This window comes from Xiphophorus couchianus, chromosome 5, assembly GCF_001444195.1.
Source record: "Xiphophorus couchianus chromosome 5, X_couchianus-1.0, whole genome shotgun sequence".
In the NCBI taxonomy this organism is placed as follows: domain Eukaryota; kingdom Metazoa; phylum Chordata; class Actinopteri; order Cyprinodontiformes; family Poeciliidae; genus Xiphophorus; species Xiphophorus couchianus.
In genome coordinates this window covers 10,096,081-10,120,100 of record NC_040232.1, presented here as the reverse complement: position 1 = coordinate 10,120,100, position 24,020 = coordinate 10,096,081, and the positions used below count along the sequence as shown (strand labels likewise).

Below are 24,020 nucleotides of genomic sequence, written 5' to 3'. Positions count from 1 at the left end.
CAAAAACATATCTGGTTGGATATTGATGAAACTTGTTTAGAAATAAAAAATGACTTTCAAAGTGAAACCATTAGGAGATCTGGGTTCAAACTCAACATTAGTTTGTATGTTAGGTCGGTATGAGGAGGCATCTGTGCACCTTGCACTGGTAAAAGTCACCTTGAAGTATTTCCTCACAGTGACTCTGAGCTGCTCTACAGTCTTGCCATATCCAATGTGTGTGACTAATCTGGCCTTTAAAAGCTCAATCTTTACCTTTATTCAGTGACATCACCAGCAGAGAGCTATCATGGCTTGACCAAGGAGCACTGAGGCGTTGGAAAATAAGAGCTTTTATCCTGAAGCTACATTTGTCTCATGGTGATGGCCTATTAAAAATTTTATTTTACCTTCGCTGACTGTCTCAAACAGTCAGCGAAATTTGCAAAAGTAAATTTGCAAATAGATATAAAACGATCCTATTTATCTACATCAATCCATATCAAATTCTCCATCATTCAAATGCTCTGTTAAATTTCTTCAAACCAAATACGTATAAGACCTGGCATGTGATTCTTTGGGAATCTTGAAAAGCATTTAAATTGTGGGTGTATTTGCAGTTCACCCACTACAGCTGCACTAATGTGATTGGCCACTTAGTTGTGTTTTGTTTTTTCAGTTCTAACAAGGAATTTTACAATATTTTCCAAGAGTACTAAACAATGTTTCCTTGCTACTTATCTACTTTTGTGTCAGCCAGGATAATAATATAATTTTAGTTTGGACACTGTATATTACAATCATTATTCATGTTGATTTGTGGTCTAGCAAAGAAAATCAGGCTGTTGGAGAAATATTAGACCATACAAGGGCAAAAATCATGTACAGCAGCACCACTGTATGTTTAAATGTATATATTTACTGTCAGTTTTATTTAACCAATATTTTTTTATATAATCAGTTCAATTTAAAATGATCAATGCCAATTGGATCAAATATCAAAATCAAATACCTTTAGCTTTGCAAATACGAAATATTTTTACTTAATTCAGTTTATTCATTTTTTTGCTATTTCACAACAAATGTCATGTCAAGGCATTTTACGAAAAGTCATCTCATGTTAACCACACATACATTCCAATTGATCCCAGCCATCAAACAGTGCATCATCACTTCACTATTCAACTGCGCTAGTTTAAAATTCAAATTAAAAAGGAAACTAATCAGCTATAACAGAGACTTGTGACAAACTGTTTTAGGTTTGATTAGTGGATTTCAATGAGTATACTACTCAGTAGAACTACTTATAAGTCCAAAATGTTTCCTTTGTAACCACTGGTTCATCAGTGTAGCATAGTCTGCTCGTGAGTTAATCAAAAATATAAATAAATAGGGAAATTATGTTACTAATAATTTTTTATTAGTAACATAATTTGGTGTTTTCCATAAATGAAACACCAATTTCTATTGTTTTAATTTGATGCTACAAATTATTGGACCACCAGAGGGCAGCATCGTTCTGCATACCACAAACAGGTCTGATCAATTACATTGCATGTGTCCTCCTAATAAGTATTTTATCCTCTATGTCTGTCCATCTGAGAGTAACATACAGTAGAGTCAATCACCCACATTATTATTACCTCAGCATATGCAATGCAATGCATATTATTAAAATGATACATGATCTGAAGACTTACAGTGTGGGAAATAAGTATTTGATATGCCACAGATTTCTTTGATCTTTAGACATCTCTTTGGTTTTGCTCATGGTGGAGAGGTTGGGGTCTGATTGAGACCCCAACCTCAAAGTGAACATTTGTCATTTATACAGGTAACAAGTCCTAACAGATGTAATTAATGCAGGTAATGAATGGACCATAGGAGGGTTTTTTAAAGATGAACTAACAGATTTGTGAAAGCCTGACGTGTTGCTGGTTGGTAATTGATCAAATATCTATCAACCATAGAATGCTATTTTTCTATATATTTTAGATGCTGTTTAAAAAGTTGGGTTGTATCTACAGTTAACCACCTTACCTCAGAATTATAGACCTCTACATTTTTAAGCAGGCAAGCTCGAAAAATACTTATTTCCCGCATTGCATGGCTATCAAAACTCATTAGTCTGACATTAATTTAGTTTATAGCAGCCAGACTGTTAAAGTGCGCTTTCTATAGGTGTATTCCAAGTTGTGTGTTGAAAACCAACAAGCCCTGTTCCCTCATCTAAAGCTCTCTAGAAGCCAAGTGCATTTATAGTTTAAAATTATCCGCTTCCTTGTTATCACATTTGAACAGCCTGTAATTTTCTTGTTTACCTGAGCCAAGAATTAAAAGGTAGAATTAGAAATATTCCATCCTGGCAAGATGACTCACCCATCTGTTTGGTTGCCATAGTTCTTTAATAGATTCTGAGTACCATCTTATTAATGATGGTACAGATTACGAATCATTCACTCTGACGTTTTATCATTCTCCAGAGTGAGTTTTTACTTTGCACTGTTCATTATTTTAACATGGAAATGAGTGGGACTAAAATAGCCAAAGTAATCTTCCCAGCTTGCAGTGATTTCTCTCTGTTTCCTGCACAACGGCTGTACCCTATAGCACCTTGAACAGCCCGACGTTCATGTTTCTGAACTAAAGTACTTGCAATGTATTTCCCAGAAGTAGAACTTTTCAAAGAACAGTTATATGGCTTGTGTGAACTTCTCTCTGATGTACCGTTTAGGGTCAACCAACTGTGTATGATCATCCAGCCATGGCTATCAATGCTTTTAGCAGTGTGCTGCATCACGGATTCGTCTGAGACGTTACGAGAGTCATGAAACCAGTGCACATCCCCGTCTGGATAGACGTGGTTGAATCTGCAGGATGGACCCTCACTCCTTAAAACAGCTTCCACTTTCCCACAGAACTCTAAGGAAAAGAGGAGAAATGTGTTAAGATTTCTTTTTCCACATCATATTCTCAAATATTGTGCAAGCTCTTCATATCTCTTGAATTAACAGACAATAGTCAATTTATTAGTTATACATGGTTAACAGCATCTTGACTCAAATAAAAGCATCATCCATGACAAGAAGCCAGTGGATTTAGGCATCTACAGTTGTTAAAACATTTTGCCAGAATGGAGAAAAAAGATTTATTATATGTCTAATGTGTATGCTTGTGTTTTAGAAACTCCAAATCTACAGTGATTATCACACACAAACATCTGTTGGGTTCACAGAGAATGATCCAAAAATGAGAAAATATCCAGTCTGTCACAGTTCCAAAAATGAGATCTTGTTGTTGTCAAAGGTCAGGAAAGAATAGCAAGTCCCTCCAGAAATACAACAAGACAACCAGGGGTTAAATATTACTCGTTAAAACCAAAGTATGATTGCCATGACTGAACAAACATGGAAGTCCTTAAAGCAAATGAGATACAAAAGCAGAATACTGAGGCCACAGTTTACACAGCCTCAGGAAAATTGGACAGCAACAGATTGGCAAACCAATCTCTCATCTGGTGGTACTGCTGAATTTGAGACTCATAGTCTTGTTTACTGTGTCCATTCCTTCATGACAACATTGTACACATCTTCTACGGCTACCCACATAACAACTTTACACATTCTCAGTTACTTTTTCACAAAAATTCAAGAAATTTAAAAACAGTGGAAAGAAAAAAGAATCTATGACTAAATGCTAAGGTTTATTTAAACATTTACCACAATTGCTTTTAGAAAACAGATAAGGAACATCAGTCCAGAAAAGTTAAAGCATAGACTCTGACCTTGCAGCTGCACCTTTGTGCATTCATTTGCCACTCCTTTGTTGGAGCGCAATTTGCACCTGTATTCTCCGCTCTGCAGAGGCAGCATTCTTTCAAACACCAGGGATAGTCGTCCATCTTCGTACTTGCAGTCGAAGTCACTTTGAAAGTGTCTTTGCAATTTGGTTATTGTTTGTTCGCTGTCCACCGAACATAAAGACATGTTGCCATGGGACCACTCCATGTATTTCACTGATAGTCCATGCTGAGATGATGATGAGTTGCAGTGAAGGGAAACTGGTTTGCCACACTCTGCGAATATCTTGGAGCTCACCTCCAATTTTACTGAGTCTGCAAGTCAACATGTAGACATTCAGTTAGTAACAAAAAAGTGTGTGCTTCTATGTTGTATATTAGTATGTTAATTATGTTGAGTTATGGAGGAAAGTTTCCTGCTGCTAGTCAAATGCAGTTAATAAATGATCACTGGCAACTGTAACCACTATAAAAGCAGGGATTGTGCAAGTCTGTTAGTGGATCATACTGATGTGAAACCCAGGGTCAAGACTGAAAGACATTTGTGATGACTTTTGAAAAACAATTGCTAATGCCAATAAACTTGGGGAACATTTTGGCCAGTTGTCAATCTCCCCATTTACAACAGGTTCAACTTGAAGAAGTTACCAAAAAAACGCCAGCTCTATCTGACACTCTACAGGCCATGTTATCATATTAAATGTTTGTTATAAGGCATTTTTTATAGATCTTCTTGTGATTGATGCCATCTGTCAGACTCATGGACTCACATTAAACTGGGTCATGCAACAAGATAAGGATACACAGCAGCAAATCTACAGCAAAACAACTGAAGGGGGAAAGTATCAAACTGTTGCAATGGTCCAGTCAAATACCTGGGCTGAGAGTGACCGAAATGCCACGGCAGGACCGTAAAAGAGCTGTGGATTAACAAATGCCCACAAACCTATTTGAAATATAGGCTGAATGTCCACGACAACAATAAAAAAAATACATAAAGTCATATAAATACAAATGACTTTTTCCTATGACTGCATTCTTTCCAGTTTTTTTTTAACTCTGGGAAGTCAAGGAGGACAGATCGTACACCTACCTTGCATTGTGAGCATAAACGCAGGAAAAAGGAAGAGCAAAACTGTGAACTCCATTGTTAACTGTTCCGCATTTCACTGCAACATAGGAAAGTTTAAATTAAAGCTGCTGTCTGTAAACACACACTGAAGTAAATGAAGTTGAACCGTGATTTCAAAACCACATCCTTGATAAGTCTTACACTTGAACAGACCAGACCTGTGGAGGATGTTTTCTTCTCTTCAGTTCTTCTTTTGCTCGTCCCAGAGTTCTTTGTTTCTCCACGCTTTTTATGGACACAAAGTTAATCATTACAAAATCATAAAGAGACGCCTGCCGACTTGACGCTCTGGAGGACGTGAATTGAAACCTTCAAAACAATGAGATCGCAAATGAAGTGTGTAGGGGTGTACATGTGAGAGAGAGCGACACAGAGAGCATACAGAGAAAAAGTGAGAGACAGCAAGAGAGAGAGAGAGAAATCAGAGGCTAAGAGTGAAAAGCCTTTTATCTAGCAGTAAGAAAATGACATAATTAGAGGCTTCTATGATTCCTTTGAGATTGTGTTAATTCTTCTGCCAAAGATTTTATGCTGATACTGTAGTTGTTTTTTTTCTCATTATGGCCAAAGGGGAAATGTTGTAATGTATTAAAGAGCCACTTGCACTTTGTGAAGACCTTCATTGTGTCTACTTCTAAAGTGATGACTCATTTCTGGTAAGTAGTTGTAAATTCCCCCAACACTCCCTCCCAAGCACTAACGCGGACACACACGCTTTGACTTGCTTTTCTTTACTTGGCATAAAAGCAGGAACAGGAAGTTACTTTCTTCACTCATAAATCTAAACTGATTCAAGTTTGTGAGCTTTCCTCCTGGCTGTACATCAAAATGCAAATCTTAAGGCAAATGCAGTGTCGCAACGCAGAGAAAATTTGACAGTAACTGATGCAAACGGATTAAAATCTTTAATGAGATTATAAAAATCTCTCTGTATAAGTTGGAGTAAATATATATGTGTGTATATATATATTAAACAATTTCCTTATCACAACAAATGCTAAATGATCTTAGAGATCAGCACTGACAACAGGAAAAAAGATGAGGCAAGGAGTTTTCTGTTTCCATAAACATATTGATCAGGCATTGCATCAGGGCTTTGAAGATGCTGGTAGAAGTAATTGCTCCTAAACCTCTCAGAGATCCATATGAAGCTCAAGCTGTTAGGAAAGAAATAAGCTCTCCTTCAACTGTGACTTAGCAACATAAGTCTGCATTTTTTGTTTTGTTTTTGGAATAAATCCACTTTGTAACTTTTTACTGTTTTAAACTAGCAATTTATAGCAATCTGTAAAATAGACAGACAGAAAATTGTTATTAGAAATGTGTCTTACTGATTTGCATATTTGAACAATTAAGACCTTCTTTTGTTCTTTTTGGGCATATCGCAGTGAAATGGGAATTAAAGTGGCGTGCAAAAATACCACCCTTTCTAAAAATGTTTCTAGTTTAATCGACCACAACTTTTAGTGCATGCTTTTAGGATTTGTTTTAATAAACTGAGTAGAAAGGTCAATGGTAAAAGTCTTAAAAGTGTGGCGTGCATTAATATTTAGACCTTTTTACTCTGGTAATCTTAAATGAAATTCAGTGGAACCAACTGATGTTCTACGAAAGTCTCAGACATTTGGCAAAACACTTTATTAAATAATTCATCAATTATCATGAAGACAAATGAATAATTGAGGCAGGTCTCAGAGATGGAGACCTGCCTTAATTAGATCACAGATAAACATAAATCCTATTCCTACACTGGACTACATAGGGCCACCCCACTAGTTAGCTCTGGGAGATAAGGAACTCTTAAAGTCAAATTCTACACTTGGCCTTAACCAGTACATTACATCTGACAAGATAGCTACTTATTATCATTTTAATTTTTTGCACAGCCGCACTGATTTGACAAAATCCCGACCTCTATGGTTTTGTTATAGAAATCTGGAAAATTAATTCAATGGAGGAATATCTTTTCTCCTCAACCCAGTTTAAAGTGTGGGAGAGTGGTTGTTGTTTTGATATTTCCCATCTCCACATGTTCTGCTACTTGAGCTTTGACATGTCCTTCCATATTTGTTTTACAACAACTCTTTCAAAGCGACCAACCCTTATTACACCCTTCATTCCTCGCTCTGGAAATTTAATCAAGTAAGTAGAGGAAGGCTGCAATCCATTTTTATTTTTTAGGTAAAGCATCCTGGGTTACAATGAGTTTCTTTGCCAGAATGTGAATGACTCTTTATTCAAATAGCAAAACATTAGCGGGTTAATCATTAAAGTTTTTGTGCTTTATAGTTATGTGATAAACTACACTATGGCAGCCCCCGTTATTTTTTTCTTTCTTTCTTTTTCTTTTTTTTTTTTTACATATTTGGATGCTTAACATTTAATGAAAATAAATAGTAAAGTTTACTGCAAGATTAAGAAAATGTTATATGAAACATAGCATACAAAATTTTTTATCAGAAAAAGAGTGAACAGGTTTAACTTCCACTGGACGTGTGCAAGGAAAACTTTGCTTTAGACATGAAGGCAGGATGAGAGTTTGGCAGAGACTATAGTCACAAAAGCTAGAACGTCTTTAGTGATTATCTTTGGAAAAAAATAGTCTAAAATTGAATTACTTTGACACCAGAAATAGAGCTCAAGTTTGGTGTGAACTAAATACAAAACGTCAGTAAAATAACATATTTCCAGCAATGAAACAGAAACCAGGGAGGACCATGGTTTGGAGATACTTTGCAGCATGTGTCCAATTTTATTGTGTATCACAGGATGCATGAAAAAAGTAAGATCAGTAAATAAAGCAAAGTACTGGGTCCTGCTGCATGACAATGACTAAAAATACCAGTAAATGTACCTAGGAACAATTGAAAACTGAAGAAATTAAAGTTTTGAGTCGAGTCAGATCCCAGATCTGGGGCTTTCTGAGGTAGTGTAAAGAAAATCTCCAAAAAGACATTTTGTCCATGTCTTTAGTTTACTAAAGATAAAATATGACATTAATGATTTTTTTAAAAGGATATTTACTGAAGTGTGATGAATTGTTTTATATGACTGTGTGTTTTGATGGGCAAAACTTTGGAGGTAATGGAAGTAGTGTATGTAAAAGGAGTTGGACACCCTATTTAACAAATCAACAGCATTTAATGAACATGTAATAACGGGCATGTTTGCTGTTTTAGGGTGTAACATACAAGATAAATTTCACAATAATTTTGGCTACCATTGAATAACTGGCAAAAATCCCAAATCGGTGAGTCTCTTGTTAAATCACGTTCTAGCCTGTTACGCTCAAGATTTGTGATGAATACTCCCAAATCAAAAGCAATACCGGAGATTTACCAATTGTGTAACAGTTTTCATAACCGCCTAAAATGTGCAACATGCACATTTCAGTGTTCTAAACTATCTGTATTTGTTGAAATCTAATGTATTTTTACGTGCTGATAAATCACCATAACAGTCACACTGCTTCAGTGCAGTATGCTGGGAAAGTATTAACTTTAATACAAGTTCCTAGTAAAGATGCACTCTGGTTCGGCCATATGCCTTCTCCTCACATTTCACAGTGCAATGTGAGTAGAAAGGTTAAAGTTAAAAGTCTTAAAAGTGTGGCATGCATTTATATCTAGCTCCTTTTATTGTGATATTCCTAAATAAAATTCAGTGCAACCAATTGCTATTCTACGAAGGTCTCAGACGTTTGGCAAAACACATTATTAAACAAATCAAAGTAGACAGGTCCCTGGTCACAGATAAACATAAATCCTATTCTTAAACTGGACTAAATTGTATGCCACGTCCTAACTTCTCACATTTCACAATGCAAGAAAAAAAGGATTCTATTTAATTTGAATCATCAGCAAAAACCTCAATAAGAAAACAAACATCAGACTATGCAACAAATGAAATTATGGCCTGTCCATTTTTTAGTTGAAAACAACCTGTGTGATAAAACGTTTTGGTCCAGATAACAGACATCTAAAGGTTGCAGGACTAGAGTTTGAGACCAATAGATCCTACACACTGTTTTATAAATGAGATGCCCACACTGGAACGAAGTGCTTCAAATTCTTCTTTCCAGATTAAAGTAAAGTTTGCATTTCTTTTCTAAATCAAAGAGCCTGGAAGAAGAGTGATAAGGTGCAGAATCCATGTTGCATAAAGTCCAATTTGAAGTTTTCATAGTCAGTGATGGTTTGGGGTAACATGTCTTCTGCTGGTGTTGGTCGTCCACCAGGAAATTTTAGAGCAGGACTTGATACCTGTTTACACTGCCAGAGGTATCAAAATGTGTTTCAATAACCATGTTGTTACTGTGATTGGTCAGCAAACAAGCCTGATTTTTAACCTTGTGGAGAATCTATCCGGTGTTGTGAAGAGAAAAATGAGACCTAGCCCGACAATGATCATATTACGCTGCACTGATGCAATAGCTCATGCAAAATTAAATGCTTAGATATCAACATAGTTATCAGTCTGATGTTTCTGTTTATAATATAAGAATATTTTTTTATTCACTCACATATTGTTCTGCTTTTCTTAGATACTGAATTCTGAGTTTTCAATATCTGAATGCAATAATCAAAATAGAAATAAAAGCTTGAAGTGTTTCACTGTAATGAATTCATGTAATGTATCAGTTTCACTTTCTGAAATAAGAGACAAAGAATGTGGAACTTTTTCATTACATTCTAATTTTGAGATGTTCCTTATCTCCCAATTTTTCCCCCCTGCTCCCTTTCAGCTGTTAGATGTTGGAAATGGTTATTTTATGTGCAGCTCTTTTCTCCACTGCATCTCAATAAGATCACGACTCTGCCCAGGACTTCCCATTTCCTAATTCTCAGCCATTTTTCAGGGAATTTACTGGTATGTCTTGCATACCAGTAAATGTGACAATATGTTTTTGCAGATATTGTCGCATTGTCCTTTTGCACCCTCTGATTCACAGAGTATTCAGGTCCTGCCGAACTCGTCCTCTGTTCTGATGTTCAAATAATTCATTTTATGATCACCTATTCAATAAACCTCATTCCAGGAGTCTATGTTTTTGTCCATGTTATATCTGGCAAACTTCTGCCGTGCCTCTGTGTTTTTTTAGATAGGTTAGGTTTCGTTCTTAGATACCTCCTATTTACCTGAAACTTGTACAGTCTTGACTGGATCAAAAAGGCAGGGCAAAGTGCTCCTGCATGGAGGCAGCTGCCTTGTGGGGGCTGCTGGTTCTGGGCTGGGATGGGACAGGACCCGTCCTCAGAATACACCGGAAAGTTTACACTTTCAATGTGAAGAAGATATAAACGTTCATGGTGCATCACTATTTTGCAAGCAACTGTGTCATTCCAACAGACTGAGTGTGGGTGAACCTGTGCATATTCTCTTTCTAAATCAGCATGAGCATGTTTAAGCAGGTTAACACAATTGTTCACACTAAAACATCTAAATACAGCTGCTTCTTTTTGCCTCAGTGCTCTAAAGCCTATAACACATTATCTGCCATTATGTCTAAGAGGAAAGGTACATTAATATGAAGAGATGACATTAAATTACATCCTTGTGGCTGTGTTGAACCGCCGTTGCTCATAATCATGACATTGTGAGTTAATTAGGCTAGTTTATTATTTTTGACAGGACCCTGGAAGTCAGCTCACACAGTGGAACTGAAAGTGAGCTGCCAGCTGTCTTGCAGACATTTAATATTCCTCATTCTCTCTCTGTTTTCACACTTTTTAAAAAATAAATTGTGCCAGAAGCTCCATGTTTTATGTAAAGAGCAAAAAAGGGATCTGTTTCCACAGAGAGAGAGATTATCCAGCTGTCTCAAGACCGATCCCTAACTTTCAAAAGTGTATTTCACAATTTGTATTTTTATTTCAGTTATAATTCAGATTACACGTTTGCAGATAAATGTACATGTGGAAGTCTGAAGACACCACCAATTTGGGATGAGGGATTTTAAGGTTTAAAGTGTTTGTGTCTTTTGGAGAGGAAGTACGTCACAGTCCTGACTCAGAACTTCCAGCTTCCTTATTTTCCACCAGCTACATCTTGATTTGCTGCTGGATTCACTTTCTTGTTGACAAAAAGTGATCAGTGACATTTACAAATAATGCTCTGATGTTGCATTTCAGATCATGGGTTATATCATCTGCCTAGGAAATCCCAGCAAGCAGTTGTGATTTCCTAGGCAGAAGTATATTTACCATTAGCTGTATGAATTTATTAGAATTAGTAGTGGTAGTAGTAATTTTATAAATATTATAGTTAGTATGGCTTATGATGTTCTCAGCCTCATTAGTATATATTGTAGGTTCATTTTTATTGTAGTCATACTGCTTGTTTCTATCAAACAAAAGCATGTAATTTTTGTTTTCTACCAATTACTATTTAGCTGGATGGATAGAAATAGCATTTCTATGCATCCACATATAGATCTTCACAAATCAGATGTTGATTTCAAGCAAATTTGCTTGGTTTCTTTAGTAAACACTTTGCTGGTTAGCAAATATATATATATAAATCCAAATATATGTGGATTTGTGAAGATCCACATATAGATCTTCACAAATTATATGTTGATTTCAGGCAAATTTGCTTGGTTTCTTTAGTAAACACTTTGCTGGTTAGAGTAATTTCAGCTTGACTCTTTCAAAGCTATTTTGATGCATGAATTATTTTTAGTTCCTTTGGGAAGTCTGAGTGAAATTCAGCATACTCTAATGCCTTTTTTATATATCTTTTTACAGTTCATTATTAAATGCAAATCTAAAATATGCTCCTTCTTGTGTCATACAAATTCAAAGTTGTTCACTGATTGCGTTGACTAGTTTTGAATTTTGAAAGCATCACCACAGAGTCTGTTTTGCTGCTGAAATGTAGAAAGTATCACTGCTGCTGTCACCAAAATATTAACTACAACTATGACTATGACATTAAAACAGTAAATCAAAAATAAAGTTAGCTGGCAAAGAGTTTTAAAGGCATAAGTCAGTAACTTCTCGAAGAAATCTTGTACTTGCCAAGATTTTATTTATGGCTTTAATAAATGAAAAAACGTTCCACAAAACAGAGCAAGAGTGAAAGACCCACATAGAAGAGCCGATCAATAAAAACTTGGATATTTTTAAGCCATGTGAGGAAAAAAATGTGTTCAACTTCTCAGACCCCATGAATTTAAAGGTCATTCTATTCAAAACATCTGAAAGGAGCCATCAGTCTTGTTAGTACCGTAATAGCTTCCTGTTACAAGAAGCCACTCTGTTGCAAAAATTACCCTTTTGATCAGTAAAAAAGTGCCGCGTCTGCAGGAACACTGAGACATTAGGGAGCATTGTGCTTTGCCATCTGTGCCCTTGTTACACACCAGTTTCACCATCATCTGCAGTCTGCGACACGCTTCAAAAACATGTGACTATTCTTGATTGTCGTGCAGCTGTCTGACTCAGATGACTGCAATGTGACTCTAAGTGATCTGAGACTATAAAAATAAACCACGATGGAAATGTTCCTTCTCATATTAATGCAAGTTAAAGCTTGTTTTTACCAAAACATGTTTTTTTTTTACATATTTGTTGAAACTGTCATTATGTTGGATCTAATGTTGAGCTCGGTCTGTAAAAAGCGCGCTGTCAGTCATCTTGTGAAAGTGCTGCTCAATGTGAAAATGGCAGAGAAACAACTTACCGTTCCAGGAAAACTGTTTATACGCCGTCATCAGTGGCTATGCTAACTAACTAGCAGATAGCAAGGGAGACGGTGTGAGTAGCCACTACTTTAGCATCTGCTTGACAGCAAAACCACAAATGATTTATTTGTTAAAGAGATTGCAATTGCATCCAGTTTGCAAGGGGCTATGGTGTGTAGTCTGTCAGTCTGATCATCAAACTCCTGTTCTAAGAATGTTGACGGATTAAAAATCAAACATTCTGTCGCATCCTTCCATGTTGTTTTGTTTATGAAGGAGTGGGCCACAAGAGAAACAGTCTAAGATAAGATTCTTTAGGTCTTTGTCTTCAGCATCCAAGAGAAGCTAATATCTCTCCAGCAAGACTGATACCTTCAGAGTTTTTCCAAATGTAATTTCTCTAATTTGCAAAACAAACTACTTTTTGCATGAATGTTGTCATGTCTTCTGGTGCTCTCCAAAAAGGTGCAAGGCTTAAGTTACATGTAACCCATGGATCCTGTAAGCCTCATGTTGTCAGCACCTTTGGTGCATCATAAATTTCTGTTTATCACTCAGAAACCAGCTTGGGGGAGATCAAAGACATGTTTTGCTGAACTAATCTGGCTGGAGGCATACAGAAAAAATGGCTTACCTCCTTAACACAGAGCCAAGTTAAAACTTTATGCAAGTGTATAAAAGTGCAAAGGTTTATCTTCTGCATATTTTCACTTTACAGCTGGCAGTGTGCTATCACTGTGTTACTGAGTCAAACCACATTCTTTATCTTGGCTCAGCTGGCGAATTAGACTTCGGCCACTGAATGGGTTTTGTGATTTGGTGATTCAAATTAGATCAAAAATATTATCAGTAATAAAAATGCTCAGTGTGTGAATCACAACATTCAGGCTGCCACCTTCAAAATGAAGTGCTTACACATTGTAAAAAACAGCTTAAAGAATCTGACCAATAAATTTGAGATAACAATTTGTGCTCGTTTTGGCTGTTTAAGTTATATAAAATATGTTGTTTATTAAACAGTAACTTATGGAAGTACTTTAAAACTGGATAAAATGTAAACCTTATCAGTACATTATGAAACTGCAGTAATTACTCATAGAAATTGAGTAATTTTAACTCTTACTCATAAGTATACTATTGCTTAATTAACTTGGGTGTTATGATTCTGGGTTGTTTTGTGATTCTTCTGTGTTCTTTAGTCTCTTTCTTTCTTCTTTCTGTTTTACTTTAGCTCAGTCCTTCTTAGTGTCTCTAGTTATTTCTTGTTACTCTAATTTAATTATGTTCCTTAGGTCTAGTCATTATTTAGTGTTAGATTCATTTCCTAGTCCCTTGTGTACTTTCCCTCGCCCCCTGTGCCATTTTCTCTCTCTCTCTCCCCCCACACCTGAAACCCGTTAGTTCATCAGCCCAGCATTCATTGAGATTTAAATTCACAAATTGCAATGATTGTTTAAATATTTACTACTGCAATAAATTATTGAAATATATTGATTTTGAAGATGGTTGTTGTTACATCTGTTGCGGAAAGTGCCTCCACTGTATGAGATGATAGCTCAGTAAGTGGTGTGTATGTTGAGTGTAGTTGAGCGAGATGTGTGGCAGCCGTCCTCCGGTCCGAAGGGGGGCGCTGCGTGCTGTAAACAAGAAGAACCGGGAGGCTGGGGGAGCGAAGAAGAGACAATATGTCGGCTACGCTCCGGTCCGGAGCAGTAGTAAAAGGAAAAACCCTGTTAACTTTCAACTGTAAGCTGGCGCTATTAAAAAAGTAAACTTCCAGCCATCTTCGTGCCACCGTGTGGTTCATGTTCAAGGCGTATGAAGGAGTTAACCCTGTAGTAGACTTCACTTCGGCCCTGGAGGAAGAGCTCCCCTGTGTCCTCCGACCACGGTCAGAAGACTGAGCAGGAAAAGTTAACACATCTGTTGTTCTGTCTCTTTTTTATTGTAGGTCTGTTGAATTTAGACAGTAGTAGGTTAAAAAAGGCTTCCTGTCAACATCATTCTGGGCTGCTGCTGACATATTGTGTAACCTGTTAAACTGATGTGTTTTATGTCTGACAACCCGCTCAGTATTGGTGGTGTGCCTCCTAATCCAGTTGCTAAAGTCCGTTGTCACACCTGTTCATAGTTTCAAGATGTTCAAAAAAAAATCAAGTAAGGCATTCAGTGCGATTGCAGCATTCCTCTTGAGGAGAAACTCAAATTGAGGACTCATTAGGATTCTCCCAGAAGGAGATATGGTGCTAGTTTAGGATGTAACTGAAGAAGAGCGTGTAGACAAAGAAGATGAGTGGGCCAATAATGGATCTCTTTATTAGCTTTATTGTGAAGCTTGAGTCTTTTAGCTGGGACCCACCGATTTTATGAAAACATAGTGGTCGAGCCAAGAGTTAGAAACAGAGATTCATGATCATTTGTATGGTCAGGTGTTCACTAAACTGTGAAGCATCCTTTGTCTTAGAACTTTCCATCACTGCTGTATATTTTGTCAAATTTGAGATATTTAATTCCTTCAAAATGGTAGAAAGACTGCAACTGATTAATAAAGAACATTGCAATTACAACTATACAATGCAGTGTGTCTATTTATTACTTCTTAGGATCCCTTGCAATCTATGATCAGCAAAAATATATTGATCTTATTTATACAAGAACCACTGTTGAAATGTGTGTATTAAAAAATGCATAAACATTAAGAGCAGAAACAATGGAAACAACAGATGTTCTAACACTAAATTACAGCTTCATGTACATTTTAGCGGAAACTCACCTTGGAGGGAAGGAAGTACATTTCCTCTAATCCCCCATTGTTAATGTTGATGAACTTAAGTGTTTGTTAACCAGGAATGTTCCATCTCTCTTTCCATCCCAGTGGCACATCTTCAGTCCAAACTGTTACACAATAATCAAACGCTGCACTGTTCTAGAGGTATTTTTATCTTTCATGTAGCTGATGTATTTTTCAGCGGATGTTATTTGGGCATTTTGGACCGTCGCTTTGGCTATTGGTATTCATGGACAGGTTGTATTAGCCTTGCACCCTTCCCTGGGCACTCACCACTGTGATTTAGGAGAACTGTAGAGCCATGCATTTTTAGACAGGTAGTTGAGAAGAAGGTTGGGTGATTTATGCTTTTGTTTGCAGTGGAGTGTGGGGACCTAAACCAGCAGTGATGAAGATGGGAGAGAGGCTCCACCAGACAAAGTGTGAATGTAAGTGTGCAAGTATGCTTGCATACCTACATTCATGAGCTTCTAAATTTGGGTAAGTTGTGCACAAAAACGGCGATGAGAGTGAAAAGCAGACAGCAGTCAAGTATCAGTTTTGACTTTTTGCAAAAGTGACTTAGAAAACTTATCCACATCCCTCAAATATTTCCAGATTTTTTCACATTAAGAACACAATTTTTCAAACTTTTATTGATTTCTTATGTGCTGATGTAAAGTAGCACACATAAAGTGTGCAACTGGTTTTGTGAAAATAATCTTTTTATATTTAGCCAATTTTTCTCTGATAACCATAAAATATGTCGCGAGAGGGTTATCTCCAGCAGTCATCAGAGTTAACTGAAAAACATGAAAAACTGAGTTGACTTTTGTGTAATTTTTTATCATTATAAATCCAGTTGTTCTCTGAAGACTTGAAAGGTTTGTTGGAGAACACTAATGAACGAAAAGCATCATGAAAACCAAGTAACACAAAAGAAAGCCAATGTTAAGAGAAAGTCACAAGACGTCCATTTTGGAGTTTGCAGCATAGATGTGGAAGAAGGTGTTCTGGTCAAATCAAATCAAAACTCATCTTTCCCACTAATGTGTAGAGTTATGTTTGCCTGTATACTAACATCCCTCATCACCCTGAACGCACCAAACAGAAGATACAGAGTTTGCACTCCCTAAGTTATCAAAAAAGTGGCAAAACTTTCTCCAGGTATTCAAAGATGGTAATGACATCCAGTAAAAGACTTTAATTGCATCAAAAATATGTTATACAAAATCTTGACTCGGGGGCTCTAAATGCAAACACACAGCAGACTTCTCAGTTGAGAACTTACTTAATAAAATCACAATACTATTTTCTTTCTAACATGTGTTTTTATATGAGCTGTTCACATTAAAACCCAGACAATATCCATTAAAATATGTGGCTTTAATATGTGACATAATGAAGAAATTTTCACAGTATACACTGGTTTTGATTAGACCTGTCTAAAGAAGAGAGAGTGATGCACAGCAAGTTTAGAAAGCAGAAAAATGATGAAAACTCCAGTATTGCCTTTATGATGTGCACATTCAGTTACAAATCTAAAAGCTAAGTTAGGGGCTTGCTATTTGTCCACAGTCAACGTTGCTTTGGTCAGCTAATAATTTATGCCTCTAAGCATCACATGAAAGTTCAACAAATTTCATTCAATACAGAATTCTCCCTGATGGAGAGGAAGCCAGATCATTAGCCTTCACTGATGTTCTCTTTGAAGGCATTACCCTTCCTAAATGGTACCACTCTCCATCAGGTGTAGAACATAAAATGAGTCGTTTGACTGCTGATGAAAATTGCTCACACCTCTCTGCTGCCACTGACAATTCTTTTCCCAACAGGAAAAGGAGTCGAGGAAGAGCCAGCCATTCTCTCTGACCTGAAGGTCACCAGCATGCAAAACAATCCGATAACGGTCTTCATAAATAATAAATACTAAGTAATGCCCCAGAATGAGGTTTCCTGGAAAGATGACAAGACAGTTTTGTGAAATGGTATTTGCCCATCATGAAGATTTTTTTTTCATGCTTTGCTGTTTTCACTATAAAATTTTTAGTTCATGAAACTATTTTTAATATAAGACAGAGACAGTGTGAGTGAATACAAAAAGCCTCTATGTTGATAAATCATGAGCTAACTGAACTGGAGATCTCCTCAGGAACAGACTGCATCCTGACTGCACAAAGGAGCGTTACTGCAGATCCTTCCTCGCATCAGTTATAAGACTTTGTAACCAACACTACTCCCAATAATCAGGCTCTGTTGTTATTTGCACATTCCTGTATGCAGTTTTCCTACTTCTTATAAATAATCTGTTGTTTCTATACACATTTATATCCATGTACATTCTGTACATTTTTTTCTCTACTCAGCTGCAAATTACTCTTAATCTGAATTAAAAGTAATTTGTCATAAAAAGTACAGTCATAAAAAGTTATCTTTTTATGACTGTACAGTATTTTTTGTCTTTACTGTACATTCTGTCATCCTTCTCGTTATTATTTTACCTTTGTGTGAATATATATATATATTCCCTCACTGCAGGACAATAAATGACAAAGGATATTCCTGCCTCAAAATAAACATATTTTAGATCATTTAAGTCCAGTTGACCTGATCACACCCTGGTCAGATTCTTGTAAGATATGTGGATTTAACAGCTGTCACATCTCCTGATTGACAGCATAAGGTTGTCTAAACGATTAAAAAAAATAAAAACCATATCTTGACCAAAAAATAAAAACCATATCTAAAGAGAGTCACTCATTCACATATACTGTATGCACACACACACACACACACACACACACACACGTGCTTGCTGGTGTTTTATGACCAGAAGAAAAGTTGTCTCTCTCTATTGTTCTCCATGAAAGACTGTGGAAAAATAGGTGTGGGGCTGTTTCTCCTATTTCCTTACATCAAATGCCAAAAGCAGAGTACACACTCTCCGTCACTACTCACTTCAAGCAACAAAGCGTGTTTGTGAATTCATTTATTGGCTGTGTTCCCCCTGAATTTTACATTTTCACCTGACAGCCATGATAGGAATTGTCTGCTGATGTCAGAGTTTGTTGTGATTGTAGCTTCAATCCAGGCTTCAGTCAACATCAAACCATCTCCTAAATATAAAGATAAATCCTCAAAGGCAGCCTGTTGAAACCGAATGTGTACACTTGGCTAATGATTATCAGTTTATTATTAGCTTATATTCAACCTGAGCTACAATAGGTCAGGTTGCATCCCCAGAACCAAACATGGAGAAAACTGCAAAGCAGCCAAAACAGAGTTCTTTTAAATCGAGACTGAAAGCCCACCTATTTATATTGCCTTTGAACCATAATTAATGCAACATTGACCAACATATACAGTATGATGTGTATTGATGATTTTGATCATGGTGCCCAAATTGTCTGTTCTCAAATTAGTGACTGTATCATGCTTTTGTGACTTTTGTTTTTATGCTTTTATGATGTCAATCACTTTGCACTGCTTTGTTGCTTAAATGCACCAAACAAATAAACTTGATTGATTGATGTAACGATACACTTAGTGGTGATCAGAACAGCCTTGATAAGCAGTTGTTAAAAATGGATAGATAATGTTTATATCATCACCTACTGGCGCACCATAGGTATTACAGCATGTTAGATTGGAAACCCAGAGACTGTAGATGCAGATTGTTTTTAATAAAGGAAAAACAAAGTGGTTCCTTGAAATTCTAAAAGTAGAACAGGAAGCAGATCATTTAGTTAGGCTGCTCTCCAGCTAATCTAGTTTCCAGTTCTATCTCACAAATGAGACAGTTTTGTCAGACTTGGCTTAAGACTTTCCTTTTTGATAAAACTTATAGTTACAGTAGCTTAGGTTTATCATCCCCAATCCAATCATCATCTATCGTTTGTACCTGCTGCTGGCAGTCGTGTCCTGTCTGGCCCAACAGATTCACTCTTCCTGTTCAAACACAGCATTCCAGCCTGAAACTATTTAAAGTTCTTGTAATGACTGGACCAGTTTTCTTTCTCCTCACTTTGCTCCTGCCTGCAACCCATCAGACTTTGTCAGCTGCTTTATCTTTTGGATTTTGGACTGGTTTATTGATCTGGCATGAAATATTGACACTGGTCGTATTACATTGTCTGCTTCTTAGCTTGTGCATGTAAATATCTGCTCCTATCTTTAAAAAAAAAAGAAAGAAAAGATTATATACCACTATCTGAAGTGTTACTATTTGAATTCTTCTCTGCAGCTTTCTAGGCGGCTCACTTACCACAGTTTGGCACTTAATTGGGACTTTCACTCCATACCTCAACCTCCAGTCTCTCTGTCCATCCATTTGTCTTTTAAAGATTATTGACAAGAATTTATTATTTTTTCTGGTTCCTTTTGTGAACATGTCACAGTGGGTGTGAAAAAGATCACACAGTAACAAAATACCACAATATTCATTGTGAGATGAGTCCTGGAAGTAAAGATGTCTGCTATCAGCTTGACACTCTGCTGTGTCTATGGTTTTCTTTCAAAGTAAGAAAAGAAGTTATTCTTATTCACCCTTTTGTGTTGAGAATTGACTACAAAAACCTTCTGTTGGTATGTTTGTCTATTACATTAGCTTTGAAGTCAACATAACACCCCCATCCAAAAGATATGAATATGCAAGAACTGCACATTTCTAAAAGTTTTTCCACTACTCTAAAAGTCTATACTGTGTCACCTGTACTTTCATTTCTAATTCAAAATCTAAAATACTGTTTGCTAGACTAACATAAACTGTTTAAAACACAGTTTGAGTTCATTACTTTTAATTCCTTTTGAGGACATAACCATTATATTTTATACTCTTCAGCATAAGTTCAAGCCTGCCAGCTGCTGTTAAAAACAGGTTTCTGATCATTATCAGGTCTTCTGGTTTGGAGTTATTTGAACTCTTTCTGATAGAGTGATTGTCATGATGCTGTTGTGCTTCCAGGGCCTTTGACCTTTGACCTTACCCTTTAAACTGGACCCTTCAATGGCATCTTCACTGTTTATCATCTCTAATTTGTTCTTATTCCTGCTGTATTTCAAATGTTATAAATGTATTTTAGAGGTATTAAAAATATCTTTGAAAGAGGAACAATTGGGTTTACATGTGTGCAGAGAGAAGAGGGACTCGTTAAGTTGAAAAGAATGTCACGTTAAAAGTTTACGAAGCGATTTCCTGTTTCCTCACTTAGGAATCTAAATGTTTTCAAAGAAAGGCAACTTAATACTGACTTTGTCTTTGTTAGTATCCACTGACTAAATGTATTGTTGTGGATTATCATGAAGATATGTATTATATATTACATATATCTAGAACTAAGGCTGTCGATTTAGGACAATTTCTGTATTTAGAGAGCGCTTGTTTTCATCAGTGAAGATGGCAGCACAAAGAGCTTCTCACCAGAAAACAATACACTAATGAGTTGAAAGAAGGTAAACAGGAAGAAACAAAAGTACAGAAATGTAGACGTGAAGCAATGACGTTTGGAGATACTGATATTTCTAATCAGTTTTAACAAAACTGAAAAATTCAAGTACACAAACAATGATCACTTTTAAATTTTTTCTAAAATAAAAGTTGAAAGCTGGGCTTGTGTTAACATAACAAATCCTGTTTGCTGTAGAAATCGACAGATCAGATTATCTGACTGATACCTCACAGCATTTATCCCGACATCTGGGAGGATTATCTGGATTTTCATTGATTTGGTTAATTTTAAGTTAAACTTGGAGGTCTTTATCACACTCAAACAGGAAACTTGAAGAAATTTAAATTGTGAGTGATTCTGTGGAACTTTGTATCGTGGAAATGGCCAGTGCAGAGAAAATCATGCAACACTAACATCCGTGAAAGCTTGCAGACATGTTGTCAGATATGAACTGCCTTCTTAGTGCAGCTTCAGGAACAGCTGGTTTCAATTTTACATCAGAGAAATCTTTGAGGAAGGCTTCATGTTGAACTATTGTTCCAGAGATAAAGTAACACTTGTTTGTCCTGTGCATAGTCTTAAAAGCCAGGGTAGTGCAGTTTTTTTATACAATAAAGGTGAGTTTTTAGGTTTTTCAATGAAGGAGGATGAATAGATTGAAAACTTTCCAACCAAAGACTGAAGTCAGTGGGGAAATTGTTTGCTGCCTTCTTATATGTTTGATTTGGATCACTCTGTGTTGCTGTCTAATATTAGAGAAGATAATGAGAAAGGCTGACAAGATTCAGTGAAGAGATATTTTGAAGCGTTACCGTATCAAAGATCAAACATAGCAACAGCTTTTTTTTTCTTTTTTTTTACAAAGCATTCAGAAGGAGGTTCCAAAAACTGCTTCAGATTATTCATAAACACCTCTGACAAACAATAGACTAATTTATGGGAACACTGATGAGGATATGAAATAAGATTAGATGATAAAAACAAAACAATGGTCCGCAGACTTTTAATTTCCTCCCAAGTGATGAAAGGTTCGGTTGATTTCCATTAAGCCAGTAAGCATCAACAAGCTCTCACTTATCCTGCAGATCCTACTTGCTGCTGCTGCATGCTATGCAAAATAATGACATCTTAATGGAGCTTTGTCAATAACGTTTCACCACAACTTGTTGCATTGGTAAGAGATCTATGATAATGCTTTTCTACAGATGTACCACACATTTAGAAACATCAATGCACATCAGCACTCTGCGCCAGCTGACGCAGCAGTCATGTGATATTATGAATGTTGTGGAAAGTTTCTTTAAAGGATGTTCACATCCCATTATTTCTAAAAGACGAGTTTTGAGTGACTGTTTACAGATTCACTATTGGCTCAATTAGGATCAGGGAAAGTGATTGATACTCAAATATGAAATCAAAGACAAAACGGACAAAAAATACAGTGTTTCAAAAAAGTATTTTGTCCCAATAAGATTTCTTCAGTTTTTTTTATTATATAGCAATAATTTAAATGATTAAGCAAATGTTAAAAGTTAAAGTGCAAAATGTTTTTTAAGACAGAGAAGCTGCCCAAACCAATATAGTTCCACATGAAAATGTAATTAATTTATCTTATTGGTTCACTTTCATAAGTTCTACCCAGGTAAGGCCACTGCTTGTCCTGTAAAATCAGAAAAATAATTCACTAATTTTCCTTAATAAATTAAACTCTTGTTTAAAACTGCATTTTGTAATTATTTAGGTAATATTTGTCGTATGTTAAAACTCCTGATAATCTGAAACCTGTAAATGTGACTAAAACGCAAAACCACAAGACTTCTTTGGGGGGGCAAATACTTTTTTATGGACTGAGGCAAAGAAGGGAAAAGGAAAATGTTGAAGTAAATACAGAATAAAAAAAAAAAAAACTATCTTCTGAGGCAAAAGGCTTTCCACTTTCAAAAGCCGCTTAAGGCCAAAATGAAGGCATTCGTATCCAATTGAAATTTCATCAATCCTAATTCTTATTCAGCCTCTACATATCTCTTACTACTTTTTCCTGTTTCTGTGCATCGAGCCAAGAGTAAACCCTTTACATGGGTCTCTCTCTTCCCCAGGTTGGCAATTTATCAGCTTGAGCTCAGCGAAGAAGACAGCCGCTGGGGACAGTCTGCAGGGCCTACTGTTTTAATGAAAAGCTAAAGCTGCAGCATTCCCTCCTACACAGAGAAAGCCCTCATACATAAAGCCACACAGACCAACTGACACACACAGCTGTGCACACACTGCAGCCTGCTAGCGGGCAGGTCTTGGACTGCAATTACCTGAGCTGTGTGGATTCCCACCATTAAAAACCTGCGACTGCCACTTTGTTTGTGTCCTGAATGAGAGATTTATTTACAATCTCAAGATTATTCTGCATTAGTAGTAAGTGAAAATTAGTTCCTGTTCACAAGTGTTGAATAAAACAACATTAGAATGATTATTTTACCTGAATGCAAATAAGGGTTTCTGGTCCAAATGTCCTGAAACCTTCCTAAGAATATTTTCTTTTTACATTCAACAGGAAGTGTATAGTGTGTTGCATTAAGTAAATGGCAGGGCTCTGAAGCAATAACTTTAAAATTGTGCTCACATTTTGGCTACTTGTACTTTCAATGACCAAGTGTAGGGTCTAATACTGTATGGTGCTCTCATATCATATTTGTAAACCTTTTTATTTTTAAAATTTTCCAAGTTATAACCGCGAAAATTTATGCATATCATAGGAATTTTATTTGAAAGATCCAAACAAAGTGGTACATAACTGTACATGATACATATTCAGAAATGTTGCCAAAAAACTAAAGTGCTAAAAACTAAAGAATAATTTTTCACAACAGTTGTGTGAGCAAGGCCTTCCCAGATGTAGATACTAAAATTTGTCACTAATCTATCTCTGAACAATCAGTCAGAAATAATGTATTAATGCCCTGAAGGTAGTTCCTAACACTGAAAAAGTTTAAAATTTACATAATATGTTGATTTAAAAATACTCAAGGTGTATAAAGAGCATCTGTGAACAATAATTTTCAAGTCCTGTTGCAGAATTTAGGTGGGGACTTTTACAGAACTAATCTAAAACAAGAATATGTTTTGATCTAAAAATGGGGATAAAACTCAATATAACTGAATCAAATGGCTGAATTACCTCCTATGCATTCTGGTGCTGCAGTCCTGCTAATATATGTTCA

The 24,020-nt window shown here is 36.3% G+C and overlaps 1 protein-coding gene across 4 annotated transcripts; it reads right to left on the bottom strand.

The window, feature by feature from the left end:
• Nucleotides 1-64: 64 nt before the first annotated feature.
• LOC114144932 (uncharacterized) lies at nucleotides 65-5,490 on the bottom strand. 4 transcript variants are annotated; one of them, XM_028018190.1, is made up of 5 exons: nucleotides 5,052-5,490; nucleotides 4,872-4,947; nucleotides 4,654-4,698; nucleotides 3,764-4,093; nucleotides 65-2,901 (listed from the first exon to the last, which is right to left on the bottom strand). In XM_028018190.1, exons 2-5 carry the CDS (start codon nucleotides 4,924-4,926, stop codon nucleotides 2,489-2,491), a joined length of 843 nt encoding a protein of 280 aa, XP_027873991.1. In that variant the 5' UTR covers nucleotides 4,927-4,947; nucleotides 5,052-5,490; the 3' UTR covers nucleotides 65-2,488. The 4 variants fall into 4 exon arrangements, with proteins under 4 accessions (XP_027873991.1, XP_027873990.1, XP_027873993.1 ...); XM_028018189.1 differs by having other exon boundaries at nucleotides 5,069-5,488; XM_028018192.1 differs by lacking the exon at nucleotides 4,654-4,698 and having other exon boundaries at nucleotides 5,052-5,481.
• Nucleotides 5,491-24,020: the final 18,530 nt, after the last annotated feature.